Source organism: Hippocampus bargibanti, linkage group LG07 (assembly GCF_051943395.1).
Source record: "Hippocampus bargibanti isolate YZ-2025 linkage group LG07, ASM5194339v1, whole genome shotgun sequence".
In the NCBI taxonomy this organism is placed as follows: domain Eukaryota; kingdom Metazoa; phylum Chordata; class Actinopteri; order Syngnathiformes; family Syngnathidae; genus Hippocampus; species Hippocampus bargibanti.
Window position 1 is genome coordinate 15,163,434 of NC_142740.1, and position 24,266 is coordinate 15,187,699.

A 24,266-nucleotide genomic window follows, 5' to 3' on the forward strand; every position below is an offset into this window, starting at 1 on the left:
AATTACAATCGCATTCGGGGCCGACGTACCATCAGGTACGTGTCGTGCCCTTTTTTATTAACTATGTTTGAGATTTACGAAGATCCTCTGAAGGCAGCATTGGTTCACCGCCCGCCACGTCAGCGTGACGTATGAGGAGATGGTGTCTCTGGTGTGAGGCGCCCAAACCCGGATAAGAAAGCCTCGATTGTGACCTGGAACATCGTCCAATATACCAGTGACACTCCCACTTGGTAAGTTATAGTAAGAATTGACGCGTAATCACGTATTCATTATTATTTTACGGGTAACAATTCAAAATACTTTGGTGCGCTGCTACAAACAAAACAATGTTCGACAACTGATATAATTTCACCTCGAAAATCCATACCTACAATTATTTACATTCCGTATTTTCTGCTTTTATCCGCCACCTGAGACTAATGGGAAGTAACATTGTGAATAATGGACAAAACGTACATTTGTAACGAGTATTGCATTGCAATGGCGTTGGCAACTTAATAGCGTGGTAAATTGCTTAAGTTCCAAGTTTTTGTGGACCAACGGTATGCTTTAACGCACAGGTGTCAAAGTCAAGGCCCGCGGGCCAAATCTGGCCCACCACATCATTTTTTTCGACCCACGAAAGCAAATCAAACTTAAATTCCATGATGATTGCTAAAATCTGAGCCAAAATTTCATATTTTTGGATGTCAACCACAATAAAAGTCATTATTCTTGACTTCAGATTTGAAAACGAGTTATTCATTAATTTGCTGTGTGCTCTATATGTAATATTTGAAGGGATTTAAACATTCTAATGGGTTCCATAAATTCATAACGGCCCTCGAGAGGAAACCTTAACTACAATGTGGCCCGCGGCAAAAAATGACTTTGACACCCCTGCTTTAACGGGTTTAATGTTTCACTCCGTCTTTTGAGTTCAAGATGTAAAAAGACTAGTTGGGTGTGCCGCCCATCAATCAGTCAGCCAACCAACCAGCCATGCTACAAATACTGACCAGAACTGTCACCTTGGTTGTAAAGGCACACTCATGATATTTCTATGATTTTCATCATTCTGTTAAATAACAATACATAATAATGCGTATTATTTGTAGGAGTCTCATAACCCGTTCCTGTTCTTCCTCCGTCATGGATCCGTCATACTCGTTTTTATGACAATTAAGAATGAAATCAAATGAGCTGAAATTTAATTGACACACTGTGCCATGTTTCTAAGTTAACAGAACCTTTCCAAATCATGGACCAAAACACCAGCGGGCTCCTCCAAAGGCTGACCGAGGCCGGCCAGTCTCACCTGCTACACTTCTGGGATAAGCTGAGTCCGAATGAGCGTGCCTGCTTGAACCAGGAGCTGCAGGGGATAGACTTCAAGGAGGTCAATGCTTTCTTCAAGAGGGCCATGGAGTCATCCAGTACCGGTGGCAAGAACGAAAAGATGGATGCCCGCATGGAGCCGGTGCCTCAGGATGTGCTGGGAAGCGTGACGAGGGACAGGGGAAGTGTTAAACGCTGGGAGCAAAAAGGTAAACCTGATGTTTAATTTTTATCGACCCTCTCCATTTTTTACTCTTGGTAATGGAAAGTTTTTGAGAAGTAGTCATTTGAGTACTTGCTAATTTCACTAATTTGTCAACGCTCACTCTTTTCAAGACACGCTGTTAGTGCAAGAGTGAACATCAGCAAGGATATGCTTTGAACGATAGAAGCTATGCCACAACAACAAAATGGTTTGCATTTTCCGTCTCTTCATTCATAAACCGGATTTTGTTTCAAATTAATGGTTCAATAAATACAGAAACCAAAATTAATTATGATACAGTCATTTGTTCCGTCACATGTCAGAAAATAGGCAAAAATGTTGATTGTTGTTTTCCGAATGCAAATGTTGCAAAGATAAAAAGTTCAATTTGATGAAAAATGACATTATGTAAGATAATATTGCCATTTATCAAAAATAATTATTGAATTTGATAATCGTCGTCCATTTATTATTGTATCCACAGCGACAGCATATTAAATACAATGAATACAGTAAAATCAGAATAATAATTTATCCACTAGATATTGAAGCATCGTGAGCAAACGCACTAGGAAAATGTTGATTAAACTGTGTGACTTGTGAATAAGTTTGGTCTCATTTTTGTTGCACGGACAAACTTATTGGTTTTCATCACAGTTTTCGTTTTTGCAAACCTTTTTGCAAACCCTTTTGCAGCGGCGTCACAGGAAGTGTTTGACGTTTGAGTCACCATTTTGTGTTCATGTATAACTTGGCAATTTTCCAACATTTGGGTGTGTTTGTGGAGGAAATTGAAAACTAAAAAGTGTGTCAGAAATGGCATTTGGTTCTAGGCGACGTTAGCATTGGCAAAGCTAGCAAAAAAAAGGAAGGAAATCGGAGTTGTGTTTTGATTGCGTATCAGGCTGTGATTTTTAAAAAATAATTCCCATTTGATACCATGATTGAATTTGATGCAGACCAATTTATGAGACTTAAGCTCAGCGAGCTTCTGAATAACCTAGTTTTACTTTATTTTAGTATTATTATCCAGTGGTCAACATTGTATGCTTATACGTCTCTTAAAATGTAAAAACATCACACCAAAAAAGGTTTTACAATGGTGACAATTTGCACCCTGAAGAAATGTTAATTTTTCAACTGTATTTTCAAATTTTGTGTTATTTCTCTCTGGGCGTAAGTGACTTTAAGAACCCCCCCAACCACCCCCCATACCCCCTAGAGTCATCTTGTGTTTCTTGTTTTTTCTTGCACAATCCTTCGTGCTTGAGGCAAACTTTTTCCTCACAAAAGGAAGATGACAACAGAGGAGTGGACTGTAATTACGGTGGTGGTCATCTGGTTTTGATTTTATCTTTGACGTAGACACAGTGTGTCACGGTTTTGCGAGTTGGTGATGGCGGGTGCGGATCCCAAAAAGCAGGCAGGCAGGAGGGAGGAGGAGGTTGTTTGACAAATTCTATTAAAATAAAGGTCAGCAGGAACAAAATGTAAAACATCAAAACGGAAAACATATAAAGTATCAAAAGAAAGCCAAGTGTAAAAGTCCGCCAAGGTTAAACAAACACATGCACAGCATACAATGCATGCGATTGCAGACAAAGCATGCAACAAACAAGCAGCAAACAATGAACCGACACCGGATGGTCGTGCCGGGTGTCCTTTTAAGTGTCAGTGATTAAAACGACCAGCACCTGTGAGGCTGCAGGCAGGGCTGACGTCGCTACCCGTTGATCGGCAATCTGATCGGGACGACCAGCACCGCGTCCGGCTGAGACCTGGTCCCATACGGCCGTCCGGGGTGCCACTCTGCGCCTGGCAGTTCGACGTCCGCGTTGAGCCATGCGTCGTCGCGTGAATGTGCGAGAGGGATCGCACTCACGCCCACGACGATCCGTGCCGCGTCTTCGTCCACCCTAGGCCGAGTCCCGTTCCCATCAGGCCGCCGCCCGTCGTATGCTGGAGAGGCAGCGGTTGCCGTCTCCACCATCGTTTCCTGGCGAGTTGGACCTTTTGGGAGACTGTTGGGACTTCTGGAAGCAGCCCCTTGAAGGGGGGTTACTGTCATGATCTGGTTGCCGACCAACGGGTGGCGCTGTCGGCCCGTCTGCACCTGCACAGGTGCTGGTCGTCCCGATCAGTGGCGGACTGCCACGTTCGGATTGGCGACCAACGGGTAGCGACGTCAGCCCTGCCTGCAGCCTCGCAGGTGCTGGTCGTTTTAATCAGCGACACTTAAAAGGACTCCCGGCACGACCATCCGGTGTCGGTTCATTGTTTGTTGCATGCTTTGTCTGCAATTGCATGCATTGTATGCTGTGCATGTTTGTTTAATCTTGGCGGACTTTTACACTTTTGATACTTTGTATTTTTTTCTGTTCAGTTGATTTTGATGTTTTACATTTTGTTCCTGCTGACCTTTAATTTAATACAATTTGTCAAACAACCTCCTGCTCCCTCCTGCTTGCTTTTTGGGATCCGCACCCGCCATCACCACCTTGCAAACCGTGACACAGTGGTTTTGACTGTCATCGATGAGGTCACTGCGCTCCAGCAAGTGCAAATCACAAGCTTGTGTGCGCGAGCGCGCGTGTATGTCTCTAGATTTGGGTGTGTAGTCAAAGTCTAGCAGGTCTGCCCAAGTTACTGTTTTTCTTCGGAACATTGCCAGTTGACTCACTAGGAGCCTTTACGTAAGTCGAGCAGCCATAAACTTTATGAATCCATAAAGCCTTCGAGCTCCATAAAAAATATCAATGGCAGCTTTACTCTTCTTGGGTCCTTTTTGGGTTTTCCTTCCGTGTTTGACTAATTTTGACAATAATACAAAGTTTTTTTTTCTTCTACTTGGCGGATTCTCATCACATCCAATACAAGGATCTGTAAAAAAAATGTACTTGTTCTGGAACGTGAGACAATCAAAATAATATTTACCTTTTCATGCCCCAAGAATGATAACTTCCATCCATCCGTACCGCTTGTTCCTTATTAGGGTCACAGGGGTGCGAGAGCCTATCCCAGCCGTCGTCGTGCACTAGGCGGGGGACACCCTGAATTGGTTGCCAGCCAATCGCAATAATGATAAATTGTAACCCTGAAAAAAAGATAGGCTCTCCACTTGGGCGACTGCTGTCCTTGAAAGGGTTAATCGGTTATACTGACACATTTGAGATGACTGCAAACATCAATGAGCGAGTTTACAAAGTACAAAAACACAGCCAAGTGACATTGCAGGTGGACAGCTTCTTTTTGTTCTTTAAATAATTGATTAAGCAGTTACTTTCATTTGTGTCTCCAAATATTAGTTTATTTGTATTTCTGTAACAGTACTAAAGAAAACCAACCATATAGCTTTTTTTTGATATCCAGAGAAATACGAGAAGGAAGGAACAAAAAGCACAACTAAAATTTTAGAATCAGATTTCGTTTTCCAACCATACGGCATTCATTGTTTCAATTCATTCATTCACATATTCATTTTCAAAGCCACTTATCTTCACAAGATCTTTGGGGGGTGTTTGTGCCTATGCCAGCTGTCTTCAGGCACTTGGCAAGGACACCCTGGACTGCTAATCACGGAGATGAACAACCACCCACACTCACACCTCGGGACAATTTTAGTGTGTTCAATCAGCTTGCCATGCATATTTTTGCAATATAGGAGGAAACCCGGAGTACCTACAGAAAACCCACACAGGCCCAAGGAGAACATGCAAACTCGGAGCTGGGATTTAACTCATGACCTCTGCACTGTGAGGTCGGCGGCCCTAATCACTGGACCAATTCTATTTTAATTATTAATGAAGGCTACATAAATGTACTATGACAATTTTTAAAGATTAGATGTAGCGCCACGACACCATGAGCTCATCATCTTGCATGGACTTGTTCAACAATCTAATCTTAATGTTAGGTTATGTGATAAAAATCTCATTTTTTTTGCCCCTTCAGGTCTGGAATGCATCTCGCAGGGTAAAGTGGCAGTGCTGCTCCTGGCTGGTGGTCAGGGAACCAGACTGGGGGTCTCCTACCCCAAAGGCATGTATGACGTGGGGCTTCCATCCCACAAGACCCTCTTCCAAATTCAGGCAGAGCGCATTCTGAAGCTGCAACAGCTAGGTGCGGAGAAGCACAAGAGCAAGTGCACGATTCCCTGGTGAGGCTCGTATGTCCGTTGTTAGCGCCACGCTAAGTGTCTGCCCTCGACTTGTTCAATGACACATTTAACTCGGATGAATCAGTACCGGAATTGACGATGAAGGAAGTTCCTTGTGGAGTCAAGGACATCAAGAAATATGCCATAAAGGCCGAAGAAGTACACAATAAAAATCAAGCTAATCACCTATAGCACAGGTGTCAAAGTCAAGGCCCGCGGGCCAAATCCGGCCCGCCACATCATTTTTTTCGGCCCACGAAAGCAAATCAAACTTGTTAAATTCCATGATGATTGCTAAAATCTGAGCCAAAATTTCATATTTTTGGATGTCAACCACAATAAAAGTCATTATTCTTGACTTCAGATTTGAAAACGAGTTATTCATTAATTTTCTGTGTGCTCTATATGTAATATTTGAAGGGATTTAAACATTCTAATAGGTTCCCCAAATTCATAACGGCTCTCGAGAGGAAACCATAACTACAATGCGGCCCGCGGCAAAAAATAACTTTGACACCCCTGACCTATAGCTATTCACACCCGCTAGTTTTTAACTTAAGCGGCGTTGTCTCTTTGTCTTAGTACGTTATCACAGCGCCTAATTTTCTCCCCCGAGGGTTTAAAACATGAATGTCAAACTCATTTTTTGCCGCGGGCCACATTGTAGTTACGGTTTCCTCTTGGGGGCCATTATGAATTTGAGAGCCCATTAGAATGTTTCATCCCGTCCACATATTGCATATAGAGCACAAATTAAAGAATAACTAGTTTTCAAATCTGAAGTCAATAATAATGACTGTTATTGTGGTTTGCATGGGACAATTTGAAATTCTAGTTTTCACTTTAGCACACATCATGGCACTTGACATGCTTGGTTTGCTTTCGCGGACCGAATAAAATGATGTGGCGGGCCTTGACTAATGCCTGTGGGTTAAAATGGAACATTCATTTAAAGGACAACCGACGTCACTTTTTTGTTTCCTGACATCAGAAAAACGTTTTATAGCATCTAAAACACCCAAAACATGCAGTATGATATTTTTCAAATGCAAAACACCAATAAAAATGACTTAAAGTGTCCAAAATCTGCAAAAAATTGACCTGCGAATTGGGCATTTTCAGAAAGTCCCGCCCCCAGTTCGTGACGTCACTCCAAGACGTCTTGCATTGCTGGAGAATCAAAACAATGGCTTCAGATCCAGAGAAGATGCTTTCTTGTTACTCATCCAGTTATGAATATGATTCAAATAGTTCTGAAGAGGAAAGCATACATGTTTGCAATTGATTAATTCCGTGCCATTTTGAGGCAACATTGGGGGGAAATGTCTCCCCCAAAAAGAGCAGAAAATGGCCACCGAGCTCCTGCGAGGAATGAATCAACCCGTTTCCACAGGCTGATAAAATCCTTACATGGAGCTTGGACGCCCTCTTCTGGCTCTTTCTGGTGCAACATGAGGTTTTCAGACCAAACAAGCATTGACGTGATGGAAGGACTGCTACAATGTGTCCTATTTTTCGGTCAGCGGCGTTCCTTCAGTGACGTCACGTACGGACTCGTCACCAACTCAAAAACAAGACTTCCGGAATATTCAGCACGAGTCTTAAAACATAAAATATAGCTATATGAGGTTGAATATTTGTAAAATACGCTCAGTAGAAGTCATTTGAAGCCATTTGACAAATTATGGACACAACTTGTCCGGAGACGTCGGTTGTTGTTTGAGGTTTGCCGTTTATTTTATTGAAGTGCACCAGACGCATCGTAAAGTCCTTGTAAAGGTAATCATTACAACTTACTAGCAGTACCTGTTATTTCACCTTTTCAGGATGAGGGTAGGGGTAAAGGAGGTGTCTATTTGAGGATCGGTGTATAATTTTATAAGTCAACAATGCACCCATTGGTCACATGCTAGTAAAGGAAATTATAGGTACATGGGAGCACCGTTATTTATTTTTATTTTTTTTAATGAAGGAGGGAACAAAAGAACCATTTGGAGCGCTGTGTTTATTTTATTAACGTGTTAAAGTACAAGCCACTTTTTGAATAACGATGTGACACAATTCTAAACAGCTTTTGGTATGAAACCCACAATGTGTTTAGCCGTCAACAAACATGAATTATTTATTCCCCCTCTTCCTGGTGGGTCTGACCTTAAGGTACATCATGACTAGCGGCAGGACCATGGAATCCACCAAGGACTTCTTCTCAAGCCGAAGCTACTTTGGCTTGGACAAGAGCAACATCATCTTCTTCCAGCAGGGCATGCTGCCAACCATGGACTACAACGGCAAAATCATCCTGGAGAATAAATGCAAGCTTTCCATGGCTCCTGGTAATATATTGCAGGTGTCGTCTCGTGTTAGTGTCTGCGTTTGTAAAATTAGTACCTAAAAAAAAATATCTTCCTGTGTGTCAGATGGGAACGGGGGTCTGTACAGAGCTTTGGGCAATCAGGGCATCCTGGACGACATGCAGCAGAGGGGGATTCGGTTCATACACGTGTACTGCGTGGATAACATCCTGGTCAAAGTGGCTGACCCAGCATTCGTCGGTTTCTGTGTGGAGAAGGATGCTGACTGTGGCGCTAAGGTCAGTATTGCACTTCCTTTCCCTCCCCTTTTTTGTGAGTGGGGGGTAACTATAGGTCTTTTCCTGCAGCTAGGGCCATTGGTTGTTTTTTGGTTCTCATTTAACACTTATTACATACTTGGAAACTTCATTAGGACCAATCAATTTGTCAATGGATGCTACAGCTGCGTGTTTGCTTTCAACATTTAGCTTGTAGTCGACGTGCACATTCCACCATGATGTCCCTGGCTCACTGGTGAAGAGACGCTTTGATCCTCTCCTCTTTCATGTGAAACTGCTTTGTGTAACAAAGAGGGTACAAAAAGTGCTTCAGAATGAATGACTCTCTGTGTCTTTGTGTTGTCATGTTATTTGTTTTTTTGTTCTTTTGACTTCAAGACGGCGCCGCGAGTGGCTGCCTTTCCAGCAGCTCATGTATTTTGTTTTTGTACTTTCATTCATTTCATAACTTTGCTGCTGTGAAATGTAAATTTTTCCACTGCGAGACTAATAAAGGCAAATCCAATCCAATCAAGTGATTGATGATATAATATACATTTTCGTTGAGGTACATCAATCCGAACGGCTTCATGTCGTGTGTTTCCTCATTTAGGGTCATAGGTCAGATGGAACAACAGTCACATTTTACTAATGCATTTATTTCCAACGAGGTGAAATTTCCACAATCTAGCAGCAGGTAGCGCTAAAGCCTAGTGTATTTGGTCTCCTAGATTACAATTCTAACATTATTATTATTATTATTATTATTATTATTATTATTATTATTATTATTGTCAAGCCCGGATAAATACAGAGGGTTGTGTCAGGAAGTGCATCCGACGTAAAAGCTTGGCCAAAACAAACATGCAAATCAAACCTCTGAAGATGGAGGACACTGATTCGCTGTGGCGACCCCTTGAAGGGAAAAGCCGAAAGGAAAAGAAGATTGTTGTTATTATTATTATTATTATTATTATTATTATTATTATTATTATTATTATTATTATTGCTATTATTGCTATTTCCAAAATTTTTTGGGAGGGGTCTTTGGCATGTTTTTACGCTCTTGACTATAAATACATTTGGTAGCGATTTGTTTGTGAAGTCACTGTCAGAGAGTGGCATTATTGAAATCCAGACGATCATTCATGCGTGTCCCCTGGGTAGTGTCCCATGCATTGTGATTCATCTTTGGCGAAACAAAGAAGGCGAGTCCTTCACCAAATTGTTAAGGACGGTTTGATTTCACAACATCAGACTGAGATGCATCAAAGATAACAGGGATCCCCACGCTCAAATACACGTATATAGTTGTTAAGTGATTGACTAATGTGTTCCAAAAATATGAACTGTTGTTTTGTTTGGTGTTTTCAAACACATTTCTGAATTGGAAAACATTGATATTTGTTCCTGGTTCATAGTGCCACTTAGCAGTTTTTTTGACAACGATACTAGTGCAGCGTGTTCTACCGGAAACAAATTCCTTGTGTGTTCTACATACTTGGCAATAAAGATGATTCTGATTCTGATTCTGATAAAGTCATGAATAACTTTTTTAACTACAGTGTAAAAAAGCAAAGAAGTGATTTCTGGATTTTATGTGCTTTATATGCTTCCTCTGTTTCTTACCAAGCATCCGTGTCACCTTTTCTTCCCAGCAAACATCAGAGCAAAAACGTTATATCGAGCATCTTGGAAATACGTGGTCGGGTTTTCAGGATCAGTATGCTATCTATTAAGTTCCTAAGGCAATTCATGTGGCATCTCACCAACCCTCTCAGTACTCTGTCATTAGGCACTGGACGTTTCTCTCTCTCTCTCTCTCTCTCTCTCTCTCTCTCTCTCTCTCTCTCTCTCTCTCTCTCTCTCTCTCTCTCTCTCTCTCTCTCTCTCTCTCTCTCTCTCTCTCTCTCTCTCTCTCTCTCTCTCTCTCTCTCTGTCTCTCTGTCTCTCTGTCTCTCTGTCTCTCTGCTCTCTCTCTCTCTCTGTCTCTCTGTCTCTCTCTCCCTCTCTCTCTCGGAAAACTGGCGATTTCACAGTGTAGAAATGTGATCTTTTTGTGGCGGTTTTTACGTCGTGTAGCAGAAGTTGTGGGCCAATCATTGCTCTCTTTTGTGGTTTTGACATTTTATTTAGTTTTTGTGTCGCAATACCTGATCAGAATAATCTATTCTTCGTCTTGGAAAAATGTGTTGCAAAATTTATAATAATAATACAGTTAATTTCTAAGCGCCTTTAAAAACTCTCAAGGACACTTCACAGGCACTGGATTTTTTTGTGCGCGTGAGCAACGGCAGCCATTCGTGCCATCGTTCACACTACCGGGAAGTAACGCAGCAGCAAAGTTATGAAAGGAAGAGGAAAGGAAACTAAAAAAACTAAATAACAAATATGACAACACAAAGACACAGTCATTCATTCTTCAGCACTTGCTGTACCCTCTTTGTGACATCATCATCATAATTGTATTATTCCTTTTTAAGGGATATTTATCGCTTACTTATACCATTACATTTTATTGAGCAATGCTATTTAGAATTCCAAAATGTTGCCATCATAAAACTATTAATATACATGATAAAAATCTGTCTGTCTGCCTGCCTGCCTGTCTGTCTTTCGCTCGCTCTCTCTCTCTCGCTTGCTCTCTCTCTCTCTCTCTCTCTTTCTCTTTCTCCCTTTGTTTCTCTCTCTCCCATTCTCTCTGCCTTTCTCACTCTCATATACAATTGTTACATTAATGTATTAACATGTATGCATTTTTTCAATGCATTAATTTATATTTTAAAAAATTATTTGTTGATTGTTATTTTGAGCATTGACAGCCCATTCTCACATATTTTCAATCACGCTTGTCCACCAATCAAAACTGCCAAACTGCAAAAAGCCACTGCGAGACACGACATTTTAATGCGGTCTGAAATGACGATGATCCTGATCTCGTTTTCAGGTTGTGGAGAAAAGCAACCCGACGGAAGCCGTCGGCGTAGTGTGTAAGGTAGACGGACTTTACCAGGTGGTGGAGTACAGCGAGATCACCCTGGCCACGGCCGAGAAGCGCAACGCCGACGGTCGCCTCATGTTCAACGCGGGCAACGTGGCCAATCATTTCTTCAGTTTTGCCTTCCTCAAAGACATCGTAGAGTACGCCCGCTTAAACCGTTTTTACTTCGGTTCGACACACAAGACTCTTATTGTTGCCTTTTCTCATCAGGAAGTACGAACCAAAGCTTCAGCACCACGTGGCCCAAAAGAAGATCCCATTTGTGGATGACCAGGGTCAACTCATTACTCCGGACAAACCCAATGGAATTAAAATGGAAAAATTTGTCTTTGACATCTTCCAGTTTGCCAAGTAAGCAGCTGTGTGTTGACTCCTGGATTCTGCTTTCACAAAGTTTGCATTGTGGGTGAGGCTGGATTTACACAGCCGCATTTTGTGATTTGTTCATTTTGAGCATTGCTGATGAGGGGTGCACTGAAGTCGAAATTGTTGGAATTGTCGCTTGTCATTCCTCAGTAATAGCCTTAGGGAACTTAATGCTAACAACCAATGCAAAATGCTACTACTGCCGTGCTACTAGTTGCAGTCAATGATTGTGCGAGTAGCCGAATATGTATCGAACATGTAAAATAATACAAAGATTCATCTCTTCTTTCACCTCTACAAGAAATTCTTGTCTTACTGAGTTACTTACAGTTGAAAGGATTGTAGAAAAAGTCAATTTTGTCTTTGTATGTTTATGGGACTATTATATCGCCTCCCGGTGGCCAAGTTGGGTACCCACATGAGAAGGAGCAGCACGATGAATCTGATTCTAGAAATAAATCAAGATTTGCAAGTTGTTAAACTATTTGTAATCTATTTGTGTGAGTAACGAAGAAATTGAGCAGTGAATCTTAGCTAAAATCAGAATATTAAAAAAATGGCTGTTCTACAGAGGTACAGTGAAACCTCGGTTTACGAACCCCTTGGCTTACGAACTTTTCGGTTTATGAACGTTAAATTTTGATTGGTCAAGAACGCAGCAGTGGGGGATGGGGATACAGACATAGAGAGAGTGAGGCCGTTCTAAAAAAAAAAAATGAAATGCCGTATTCGGTTAAAGCCACGTGATTGGTCAAGAACCCAGCAGAGGGGTCGGGGGGGTTAAACATTAAAGAGACAGGCAGACAGAGAGAGTGAGAAAACACACACACGAAAGGGAGATGACAGAGTTTGAAACAAAAAAAACAAAAGTGAAATAGTGAGAAAATGGACAGAAAACAGTGAAATTTGGACCCATTTCAACATTGATAGTTCAAAAGCAGAGTGCAGACTGGAAGGTTAAAAATTCCCATCAATCAGGCTCCATAAATAAGCCGCACCAGTCATCTGTACACTTGATGCAAAACGCTATCAACCCAGCTCAACAGATCACAATTGATGAGGAACTAGATACAATTGTCACAGAGAAAGCACCTACAAGGGATCATTCCTCAAGATGGTGAAAGAAGCCTATGTTCCTCATCAAGTGTTTAATGCTGAGGAAACAGGACACTCCATTCATCATCAAGCCATTAACGACCATCACAAAGGGAAATAAAATGACTTTATTGTACAGTACAGTTTATTTCTTTAATCATAATACTATCGCACATTTATTATACATAAAATGAGGTATATTTTGTGTAGTTTTAAGGCTCAGAAAATTACAAAGTAGAAAATTATGTTTTATGGGGACCTGGGAACGATTATTCTCATTTTAATGGTTTCCTATGGGAAATTAATTTTGGGGGTATACACTTAAGTTTGTAAGCCAATTAAGTTTGTAAGCCAAGGTCCCACTGTACCTGTCTCCTAACAGGACCTTTGTAGTGTACGAGGTGCTGAGGGAAGACGAGTTCTCTCCGCTGAAGAACGCCGACCGTCAAGACGGGAAGGACACGCCCACCACTGCCAGACTCGCCCTCATGTCCCTTCACCACCGCTGGGTGCTGAACGCCGGCGGCCACTTCATCGATGAGAATGGTTCACGTGTACCTGCCATACCCAGGTGAGCATGTGACTTGCGCTACTTGTATGCATCACTTGTTTGTTTTTGGTGCGTGCGTGCGTGCGTGCGTGCGTGTGTGTGTGTGTGTGTGTGTGTGTGTGTGTGTGTGTGCGTGTGTGTGTGTGTGTGTGTGTGTGTGTGTGTGTGTGTGTGTGTGTGTGTGTGTGTGTGTGTGTGTGTGTGTGTGTGTGTGTGTGTGTGTGTGTGTGTGTGTGTGCGTGCGTGCGCGTGCGTGCGTGTGTGTGTGTGTTCTACCATGCATGTGTTGCTCACCATGCACCCCACCCCCAAGTGTTTCCAGAGCTGGAGCAGCAGGCCCTGTTACAGATGATGGCAACAGAAAGTAATTATTCGGACACCCCCTTCCCCACCCCTCCCAACCCCCTGCAGTAATGAGTGCATGCAGATGGTTTGAGTTTTCTTTAATCGCCGATTTTCTCAAAGCAAGTACAGTTTGGTGCACTTAAGCAGAGTGTGCAGTTTTGATTTTTGGTTAAAAGTTGGGATGTTTGCAACTCAACGTTATTAGAAAAGTGAAATAATGTGGTCGCACACTCACACATTTGTAACCATTTAACAAGCCCCCCCCCAAAAAAAAAACAAATGAATGAATAGATACATAAATAATAAATAGAGAGAGAGGGGGAGAGGATGGGGGAAGGAATAGAAGCTTTTGCAAATTATGCACTGAAAAATGGATGATTTACTGACTTCTCTCTCTGTTGTGTTGAAAGCAATTGTCGCTGTCCGAGAAAATAGTTGACACAGAATTGTGCTCAATTTCTGAATTCATTGTAGATGCCAAACCAAGCTAAGGTGTATCATTCCAAAGCACACCGAACTGTACTGCATGGCATAAAGCCTACTTTCGACTTTACCTCCCAACATTTTTTTTGTTGCCACTTTTGAAATCAAAGAAACGGCCGCAAAATCAGGGCCACAGGAGCATGACGTTGGCATGTAGCGCATGATTAATCTAAACTCTTATTACTTTAAATTCTTTTACCATGAAATGTACTGAACTATGATTGTTCTTCCTCCTCAATCATGTGTCTTTTGTCCTTTACTCATCAGTCATCCCACCAAGCTGGGTGGGACCGCTAACATGTAATTACTGATACTGTTTCTTCCCCATTTCCTTTGTCCTTTTTCTTGCATTGAAAAAATTGAATGATGTTAGTGTGGCGGCATGTCCCGCTCACACGCGTGGTGGATATGCGAGCACCTGAGCCGTCATTCATCTCATGACATCTAATCATTGCCTTCTTTCCTGATGATGCACTCTTTCAGAAAATGAACGAATAAATTATCTTCAAGGGCCGAGGATTCGCAGCCTTTTACATACAATTCCCGGGCAGTCTTTGTGTAATTCTCTATGTCTCCCTTCTTGTCCAGCCTAAAAGACGAAATGGATCATCCAATCAAATGTGAGATTTCATCGCTGGTGTCCTATGGGGGAGAGGTAAGATCTTCCATTTATGCAGATGTGTTTTCATGATACGTATTTTATTAAGGGAATGCTTTCTTTTTTTAATATACCGTATATTAAAGATATATTGTGACGTTGACGTACTGTAGCGAAGGCTTAAAGGACAACTGACGTCTCCGGACAAATTGTGTCCATAATTTGTAAAATGGCTTCAAATGACTTCTACTGGGCGTATTTTAATAAGCTTCCACCGCATATAGCTATATTTTACATTTTAAGACTCGCTCTGAACATTCAGGAAGTCCTGTTTTTGAGTTGGTGACGAGTCCTCACTTGACGTCAGAAAAGGACCGCCTCCTGACCGTAAAAAAGACGCATTGTAGCGTCTTTCCATCACGTCAATGTATTTTACTGTACTGTTTTTTTTGAAACCCTTGTGTTACATCCAAAAGCCGCCAGCAGGGGGAGTCAAGCTCCATGGAAGGAATGTGGAAACGGGCTGATACATTCCTCACAGCTCGGTGGCCATTTTCTGCCTCTTTTTGGGTGATACATTTCCCCCCAATGTTGCCTCAAAATGGCACGGAATAAATTCTTTAATCAATTGCAAACATGTATGCTTTCCTCTTCAGAACTATTTGAATCATATTCATAACTGGATGTGTAACAAGAAAGCATATTATCCAAATCTGAAGCTATTGTTTTTATTCTCCAGCAATGAAAGACGTCTTGGCTTGACGTCACGAACTGGGGGCGGGACTTTCTGAAAATGCCTAATTCGCAGCTCAATCAATTTTTTGCAGATTTTGGACACTTGAAGTCATTTTTATTGGTGTTTTGCATTTGACTAAAAATATCAGCTTGCGTGTTTTGGGTATTTTAGATGCTATAAAACGTTTTTCTGGTGTCAGTTAAAAAACAAAAAAGTGACGTCGATTGTCCTTTAAAAGACTACAGGTCAAATCATTAACAACTGCCCACACCGTTGTCACATGAAATATATTTTTTTCATTTGTACAAAATTAGACTTGCCAGTGACACACAACATTGTGACATAAGCACTCATCAAAGTGTTCCGAAGCGTGAAACAATAAGCTTATGTCCCATTAACATGAATGTTATTCCTGAACAGGGTCTGGAAGTCCTAGTGAAGGATCGAGACTTCCACCCGACACTCATCATCGACGAGAGTGGCATCCATGAGCTGGTCAAGAACGGCGTGTAGGCGGCGAAGCAGGGAACCAATCAAAAGACGCCAAACCTTTTTTTATACTCGAGGATAAGCTGTGATGTCATCCATGTGCAATAACGGCGTCAGCGGAAATGCGCATGAAACCAATGCGCTAAACAAACGAACAAGATGAAGTGAGCACCCTATGTATGTATGACGACGGTCCTTTGGGAGGAGAGCTTGTGGGTCCGGTGCATTTATTTATTTAGCGGATGTGACTTGTTTTTTTTATATTAGATTATGTATCCTGCCATGAGGGAGTTCACATCTGCTCAAGTTTACTTCATGATTTTAAGAACACATTGGAACTGGAATGATCTGGCCTTTGAATAACAACTAACTAATTCTTAATGATGGAACATTATTCTGCTTTTTTTGTGGCGACATGTGGGAAGCAAAGTGGAAGACCATGTGGGCGAGGGCCACCTATTGCGAATCTGCCACATGTGAATCATCAGTGAAATGTTTTTACCCAGCCTTGAGCGTGACAATTTGCACTCCCTGCTTTCGATGCTCACTGAGCTGAAGTCTTACAAGGTTTGCGTCCATCATACAGAAGGATGGTTTCATTTGTTAAAAATTTAAGTCACATTTTTCCCCCAAACTCAAACTCCACTTTGAGTAGTTTTGTACCCTCAACCCTGTTACACAATTGTTTTGGAACCACAATTGTGTTTCTGACTAGTGCGAGTTGTGCTTTTTGCATTAGGGTAGGAGTGTCCTCGGAATCATTATTTCCAGAATAAAGTCGATTTGAGGAAAGGACAAAGTATCCCTATACCGCTTGGTGTCATCATGCTCTGCTAAATGCATTATGACGACCTCTGAGCTGACATACTGTAAACGGATGTAACAGAAAAGCTGTTCATTTTTCAAACTAAAATATTTCAGATTCCAAAATAGAACAGATGGAAGTTATTTATTCTTTCTGTACAGCCTGGTACCAAAACACCCACGGACCTGTACTGGTCCATGGACAGAGGATTGGGGACCACTGCTCTTTTGTGTTAAAATCTGGTGATTGACTTAGCCAGTCTTCTTAGTACTAAGTTACGCCTTCAATTTGATTCATTCCGTGACCATGAACGCGTCTCAAAACTTACATTTCCCCCCAATAAGAACAATTCTTTTTTTTACTTGCTTTTGAAAAAGAAAAACATGTCAATAATATTGTACTGTATAAAACATCAAGTAATAAAATTTGCTCTCCACTATGACGCCACTGCAAGATGACTCGAATTTTGTTCATCTGGTTTGACCATATGCTTCTGAAAAAATGGTTTGTGAGTCATACAAAAAAAGAAAAAAAATGCTTGAACCCTTAAAGGACAACCGACGTCACTTTTTTGTTTCCTAACTGACATCAGAAAAACGTTTTATAGCATCTAAAATACCCAAAACACATAGTATGATATTTTTATTCAAATGCAAAACGGCAATAAAAATGACTTAATGTGTCCAAAATCTGCAAAAAATTGAGCTGCGAATTGGGCATTTTCATTAAGTCCCGCCCCCAGTTTGTGACGTCACGCCAATACGTCTTGCATTGCGTGTGAATCAAAACAATGGCTTCAGATTCGGAGAATATGCTTTCTTGTTACACATCCACTATATGAATATGATTCAAATACAGTAAAGTCTCGTTATATCGATATTCAAGGGAGTCCGAAAAAAAATCGATATAACCGGGACTATCGATATATCCGAACCCTGTTTGCATGTAATTTTCTCCGTGCGTGCATAGAAATAGTATCGATATAACCGGGACTATCGATATATCCGATATCGATATAACGAGACTTTACTGTAGTTCTGAAGAGGAAAGCATACATGTTTGCAATTGATTAAAGAATTTATTCCGTGCCATTTTGAGGCCAAAAAGAGGCAGAAAATGGCGTCCAAAGTCCTGTGGGGAATTAATCAGCCCGTTTCGACAGGCTGATAAATTCCTTCCATGGAGCTTGGCCGCCCTCTTCTGGCGGCTTTTTGGTGCAACACAAGGTTTTCAGACCAAACAAGTACAGCAAAGTACATTGACGTGATAGAAGGACTGCTACAATGTGTCTTTTTTTTTGGTCAGGGATGTTCCTTCAGTGACGTCACGTACGGACTCGTCACCAACTCAAAAACAAGACTTCCGGAATATTCAGCGCGAGTCTTAAAACGTAAAATATAGCTATATGCGGTGGAATCTTTGTAAAATACGCTCAGTAGAAGTCATTTGAAGTCATTTTACAAATTATTGACACAAGTTGTCCGGAGGCGTCGGTTGTCCTTTAAATTATTGCATGGCAGTACAAGCAATACATTGAAACTCTATCGGCTGTCAAAAAGAAAGACTCTTTTCAGGGCAGGAAAGAAAGCTTTCTAATGGAGACTTTGGATCAGGTTTAAATTGAAACCTTATGTGTGGCATGTGGAATTCTGGGACTTTGGCTGACTCCCAAAAATCCACAGAATGCACGGGATTTTCCCCGCTTCTTTCTGCTTCTCTTTCTCCCTCTATTTCCCCCTTCGTATCCCTCCCTCCGAAGTGTGCGGGGTTGGCCATATTGGCCTGAGCAAAGGCGCCGCCGAAGCGAGCCAGCGAGACATTCAAGGAAAGTTGCCTCACTGGAATAATAATCTTTGGACAAATGGTCTGAAGGACAAAAGTAAGTCAACGTTTTCATTCTATATACATTTTTAGGTTTCCAAGTTTGCTGGATAGGAAGAATCAAGCTGATCACGTTCTTTGGTAGCTTCTGGGGTTCAAGTTGCGGGTTTTGCAATGATTGAAGACAGAACCAATCTGATAAATTATTTTTCGTCTGAACTGAACATTGTTGATCACCGTGCATCAAACGCCCGTCCCCCCAAATCACACGGGTCAATTTCAGGGTTGCACTGAAGTCTTCCACGTCGGATTCGGACTTTAATTTCATATTTAATTATTCGAGTTGGAATTCATACCTTTGTGCGGTGCTAAATCAGAAGCAGAAGAGCATAAAATAAGTGGGATAAAGTAATGCCTCTCGCTTTATAAATATCGGCTCGGAACATATTATTAAAAACTAACTATTTTGACCCTCAAAAGCCGCCGTAGTCAGGAAGTAGGAAGTATTTTGCCGCACATTAAAATATTTTGGTGGACGGCTGCCTTGATCCACTTATTATCGACCGACAATTTCAATATCAACATATTTCAAATATTCGAACAGAGCACTTATGAAAGCTGTCTTCACAGGAGAGAAAGAATGAGAGTGATAGATGAGACCGCGGCAGTTGTTTGCAGTGCATTCTGGGACTTGTAGTATCGGCTGGAAAATCCGATTTAAAAACTGCCATTCAAGAAAATCATGGTTTTTAAAGACTGAAAGAGAGCGTTTGGGGTTATTAAGAATTGAAATGTTTTTTTCATTATCCCTTCTTTTTTAAAACATAGTTTTTAAATCAACAGTAAAGAATCGCGTTTGATGAGTCCTGAACAAATAAAATGGTTTCTCAAGTTGTTGCAGATACAGAAAGATGGGAAGGGAGGATGGGGGTTAGGTGGACAGGATACCTGGAAAAAATTGTGAGGGGTGAAAATAACGTTTGCGCAAAGAAAGCATGTTAACATGAAAGGCGTCTGGGAAAGGAAGAAAGAAAACATAAAAATATCAGGTGAAAGGAATGGGGCACAAAAGTCGCTTTCATATCACGACGAAAGGATTCATGCGTAAAAGCCAACTGGAAGAAAAAGATGAAAGGTAAAAAGAACACTTTTGTCTCACCATTTAAAGTGGCAAACCTCTCTTTCCATTTTTAATAGTTTAAATGTTAATATATATATATATATATATATATTTTTATGGACAGTTGAAAATGTGAATGCATCGTCCGATGAGTGTTTTAATTCATTTTTGGAATGCTGGGGGTGGGGTAAATTGGCAACTAACAACAACAGTTGAGCCCACAAGGATTTGTTTTGCGTATTTGACTTCGAGCTGAAAAGGAGGTCAATGTGTCCTCATCTATCAGGTACACGCAACATGCATACAGTTGCATTTTTGACACATACGTGACACTCACACATCTTTGACGGTCACAACGACCGCCGCCATTATACTAGAGGGCACATACACTACAAAACCTCCAATCTGGACAATTATTTACATAGAAGGAGATGCATTTATATTCAAAGTTTTATGGTATTATCTATGTAAAGGTGGTAAGGAGGTAGAGAATTTTGGACGAAAAGAACAGAGTAACCAAGGAAATGAGCATCGAAGAAAAGCAGGGAGGATGGATTGAGTTAATATGAAGTGTTAAAAAAAGGAAATATTGAAGGAAGGAAGTCAGAAAGAAGAAATTTGAGGAAGGATCCATGCTCATTTATTTGCATTCTTGCAAAGGCATCACCACTTTGGAGCCAGGGGGAGTCAATCCAAACTTTCAGCCCATATTTTTCAATGTCAGACATCTGGTTGTGCTTCAAAACACCAGAGATGGACATTGTAGGTCCTCCATTTGTGATTTGGGTACCTTCTCATCCTTTTAAAGCCCTTGAGTGCCCCCTTGCCCAGAAGGTGTCCGTGTGTGCATCACACATTTGTATTTCACACTCAAATAGCTACTGTGATCAAATGATCACAAAAAGTTTACTTTTAGAAATCCACGCATCAAATGAAGGGGTAGGTGCATGAAGATCTTAGTGAGCGGAAAGACAATCTAACAAAACTGCCAGCTTTCTATTCGGCTGGATTGATCATTCGTAAAATGGATGTCTGGAGGTACTTGGTGTTTTTGATTGGATTTGGATTTGCCTTTATTAGTCTCACAGTGGAGACATTTACATTTCACTGCAGCAAAGTGATGAAAGGAATGAAAGTTGAAAAACAAAATACATGAGCTGCTCAAAAGGCAGCCACTCTCGCGGTGCCGTCTTGAAGTCAAAAGAACAAAAAAACGAACAATGTTTTCTAACTGTACGTTAGTTGGCAGTGTTACGATAAAAATACTGTGGACAATAAATAGGTTTTGCTGTTAAGAAAATATCGTGTTTGGTCGTTATGCTCGGGCCTTCTTATTTTGCCTCCCGGCACCAGTTAGGGACGATTAAAGGGACAGATAAAAACACACTTCCGTTCTTGCTTAGTCTGTCCTCCATCCCATCTCAGCATGGGCATCCATCTCTGATGGGCGGAACTTCCGTTCCAGGGATGGACAGCCCAAGTCTTCAAAACACGTTGCACAATAATTCTGAATTGTGTTCAAATTTGGAGGTTTCACCGTGGACCAGAAATATTTCAAAGGTCTCCAAAAAGTCATTCTCCATGGCATTGTGGAGCATGGACTATACCACTGGTGTCAAAGTCAAGGCCCGGGGGCCAAATCTGGCCCACCGTATCATTTTATTCGGCCCGCGAAAGTAAATCAAGCATGTCAAGAGCGATGATGCTTGCTAAAGTCCGAATCAAAATTTAAATTTGTCGTATGTTAACCACAATAACAGTGAATATTCTTGACTTCAGATTTGAAAACTTGTTATTCATTAATTTGCTGTCCGCTCTATGTGTAATATGTGGAAGAGATTAAACATTCTAATGGTTTCTCCAAATTCATTACGGCCCTCAAGAGGAAACCGTAACTACATTGTAGCCCGCAGAAAAAATCAGTCTGACACCCCTGAACAATTTAAACTTGGATCACCAAGGTGCTAATGTAAAGTAAAACCAGGTATGTTTTGAATGCTTGTCAGTGTTGTTTGGTTTTAATTGGTATTGTCTTACAGTCACCCATATCAAATATCATCTATCAAATATGCTTTTTATATACTGTATTTTTATATTTTGCACGATGCACTGTTCTCTTTATGCAACCTTTTTTGTGCAGTTGTACATTTCGGTCTCCTGACATTTTCTTTTGTGCATAGAATACTTTGTTTTATCTTTTGACCCCCTTTCAATTTTGCTGCTGTAGATTGCAAATTCCCCCATTGTGGAACTTTTAAAGGATTTCTGATTCTGATTGAATTAAATGTATTGCTCATATTGTGTCGAGGAGCCATATGTCTTCCTATCTCACAGTAAATTCCATTTTTGCTGTTGTAATCATTCATTTTATTTTGTGGACAAAGTAAGATTGACGCCTGGGAAAAACAGCTGAAGAATTGACGTTGGCTTTTTGAGCGCTCTCCCGTTGTTCTCCTCTTTGGAGTGTTGAGTCACATCAAGTTGAAGCGACTTATGTAACGACGTGCGGTCAGTTTATCGGAAATTCCTCGTTGTGTCTGTGCTGCTCTACAGCGGATTCATCCCTCTCATCCACGAGGGTGTGTGCTGCTGAGTCGCGTATTTCTCCTCTTCCACTTCCTGTACTGGCTGCTTGATGTTTGTTTGAATGGAACCGCCCCCCCTTCGGAATAAGAAATCCGAGTCATTTGTCATTCTATTCTGATGCAATAAACATAACAAATCTGGTTTTGTATTTTGCACGCATCTCCCCGTTCACTCTCACTTGGCAAAAAAGGAAAACAAGTCATCTCCAAGTAGAATTTAATGCTAATTCTCGAGGTTGAAACCCCAAAGCACACAGGGGCTTTTACAGGAAAGTCTATAGCCGCATAACGTTTTTCGAGACATCCACATGCACACAAGCCGCCAGCTGTTTGGCTTTCATTAGCTCAGAGGCAGCGAGCTTAGCCTGGAAAGGAGAGGAAGCGGCTGTAACCTTAGCAGCCAACCGAAGAGCTTAGCCGGGTGAGCGTTTAAAATGAAGGGACAGAGACTGCTCAGTCACTCGTTAATGTCTTTGTCAATACTGGCCGCATGACATGTATTTATGGTGGACTACTCGACACCTTCACGTGATATAAATCAGTTCAGGCAAGTATAAACACAGTACTTCATTGCTTATATTTTTAAGACTTTTCAGGTTGCTGGACTTTACTATAGCTGAGTGGCAGGTTGTATAGTTGCTCAACAGTCCAGCGCTCTCCGTTTTCATATTTTCATAGTGTGCTGCGTATTTTCAAGGGAGACAGGTCAGGACTGCTGGCAGGCCAGTTTAGTACTAAGTACACAAAATGTGGCTCGGCATTGTCTTGGGGGAATTAGCAGAGATGTCCTTGAAAAAGATGTTGATTGCCTCACATTTTGCTCAATTTCAAGGGTGGGGAGATTTCTAAGTCACCACAAACTTTTGAACCGTACTAGAAGAAACACTTTTGACACACAACAAATGACTCTCAACTCTGTGTTCACACACTTATTTTTTGTGTGTGTCCAGGTGGAGATCCATTCCAATCCAAACACGCGTTTGTGATGAAGCGCTCGCGCGATGTCCGCTTGTCACTGCTCATCCTCGTGTCCTCTCTCGCATCCGTCTGCTCACAAGTCAACCCAGGTATGTTCTTGCTTTTAACATCAAGAGCTGCATATGTCATATCCTAGCAAAAGGCAAAAGGAGGAACGTTTGTTAGTTTTGGCTTTTGGGTCCAGGGACTTCTAAGATTGGGTTAAGTTGCAGTGATTGGGAACCATATGGCTTTTTTTTTTGCTTCTTTGATGCCGCCTCGGCCCCTCCGCTCTTTGCTACTCGGGTGGTAATGAAATAAAACCAATATTTTCTGTTGTCATTCACACGGAAGCCATTTATTTTATCATTTGGTGGGCAGAGGAAAAAACAAAGCAAAGGGAAGGCCTTGGGTCATGGTTAAAAGTCTAGAAATGTAGAACAAGCCTGTACAAACCTGTTTTGGTTTCATTTTTGGATGTACATATTCCGAAAACAACATAGCAATTCAGTAAAAGTGTGTCAGAAGAGGCCACTGTGAACTTGCTGTCCAAAAAATAAATAAAATAAAAAAATCCCAGATAAAAAAACCTCCCACATCCTCTTGCGTCACTCCGCCTGTTCCCTTTTTTTTTAGAAAATAGCCTGTGCGTTATGAACCTGCAGCTTTGACGACAACAACACGGATATCCCTGTTTTCAATTAAGCCGGTCAAACACAACTAAATACTCCAATGTGGTTTGCCTGATTGTTAGCCATTCTTTTTGAATATGTTCAAACAAAACATCCCGTGTATCAGTATACATCATGTCTGTTTACTTAAAGAGAGAGGAATTTGATGCCCATGTAAATTTGTAAAGTAAAATGAATTAACTGTGCACAATTTTTCATGTTTGACCAGTTCTAGTCAAAAGGCAATAAAATCACAATCTGAAGTTGTAAAATGGAGAAAAGAAAACTTTTTCAAGCACGACGCAGTTATGACTGAGATTGAGTGAATGCACAATGGGCATGAGTGAATTCACAATGGGCACGCACACACACACACACACACACACACACACAC

The 24,266-nt window shown here is 41.3% G+C and overlaps 2 protein-coding genes across 4 annotated transcripts in view; both read left to right on the forward strand.

The window, feature by feature from the left end:
• The first annotated feature begins 98 nt into the window (after nucleotides 1-98).
• On the forward strand, nucleotides 99-17,160 carry LOC148895553 (UDP-N-acetylhexosamine pyrophosphorylase-like). Of its 2 annotated transcripts, XM_089000698.1 has the most exons (11): nucleotides 99-233; nucleotides 1,223-1,529; nucleotides 5,477-5,681; nucleotides 7,839-8,014; nucleotides 8,099-8,271; nucleotides 11,198-11,391; nucleotides 11,462-11,602; nucleotides 13,095-13,283; nucleotides 13,576-13,626; nucleotides 14,679-14,745; nucleotides 15,845-17,160. In XM_089000698.1, exons 2-11 carry the CDS (start codon nucleotides 1,244-1,246, stop codon nucleotides 15,935-15,937), a joined length of 1,575 nt encoding a protein of 524 aa, XP_088856824.1. In that variant the 5' UTR covers nucleotides 99-233; nucleotides 1,223-1,243; the 3' UTR covers nucleotides 15,938-17,160. The 2 variants fall into 2 exon arrangements, with proteins under 2 accessions (XP_088856824.1, XP_088856825.1); XM_089000699.1 differs by lacking the exon at nucleotides 13,576-13,626.
• Nucleotides 17,161-18,439: 1,279 nt separating this feature from the next.
• LOC148895554 (discoidin domain-containing receptor 2-like) overlaps nucleotides 18,440-24,266 on the forward strand; it is a 24,047-nt gene continuing 18,220 nt past the window's right edge. For both annotated transcript variants that reach the window (XM_089001812.1, XM_089001813.1), the window contains exons 1-2: nucleotides 18,440-18,597; nucleotides 23,195-23,311. In XM_089001812.1, the coding sequence (XP_088857938.1) occupies nucleotides 23,230-23,311 (82 nt within the window). In that variant the 5' untranslated portion in view covers nucleotides 18,440-18,597; nucleotides 23,195-23,229. The remainder of the gene's footprint in view (nucleotides 18,598-23,194; nucleotides 23,312-24,266) is intronic.

What these genes read in the sequence shown, in the direction of transcription:
- LOC148895553 (XM_089000698.1), top strand. Translation starts at nt 1,244, where the DNA reads ATGGACCAAAACACCAGCGGGCTCCTCCAAAGGCTGACCGAGGCCGGC. An exon ending in ATGCTGACTGTGGCGCTAAG is followed by an intron (nt 8,272 to 11,197) that starts GTCAGTATTGCA and finishes TCTCGTTTTCAG; the next exon opens with GTTGTGGAGAAAAGCAACCC. An exon ending in GACATCTTCCAGTTTGCCAA is followed by an intron (nt 11,603 to 13,094) that starts GTAAGCAGCTGT and finishes GTCTCCTAACAG; the next exon opens with GACCTTTGTAGTGTACGAGG.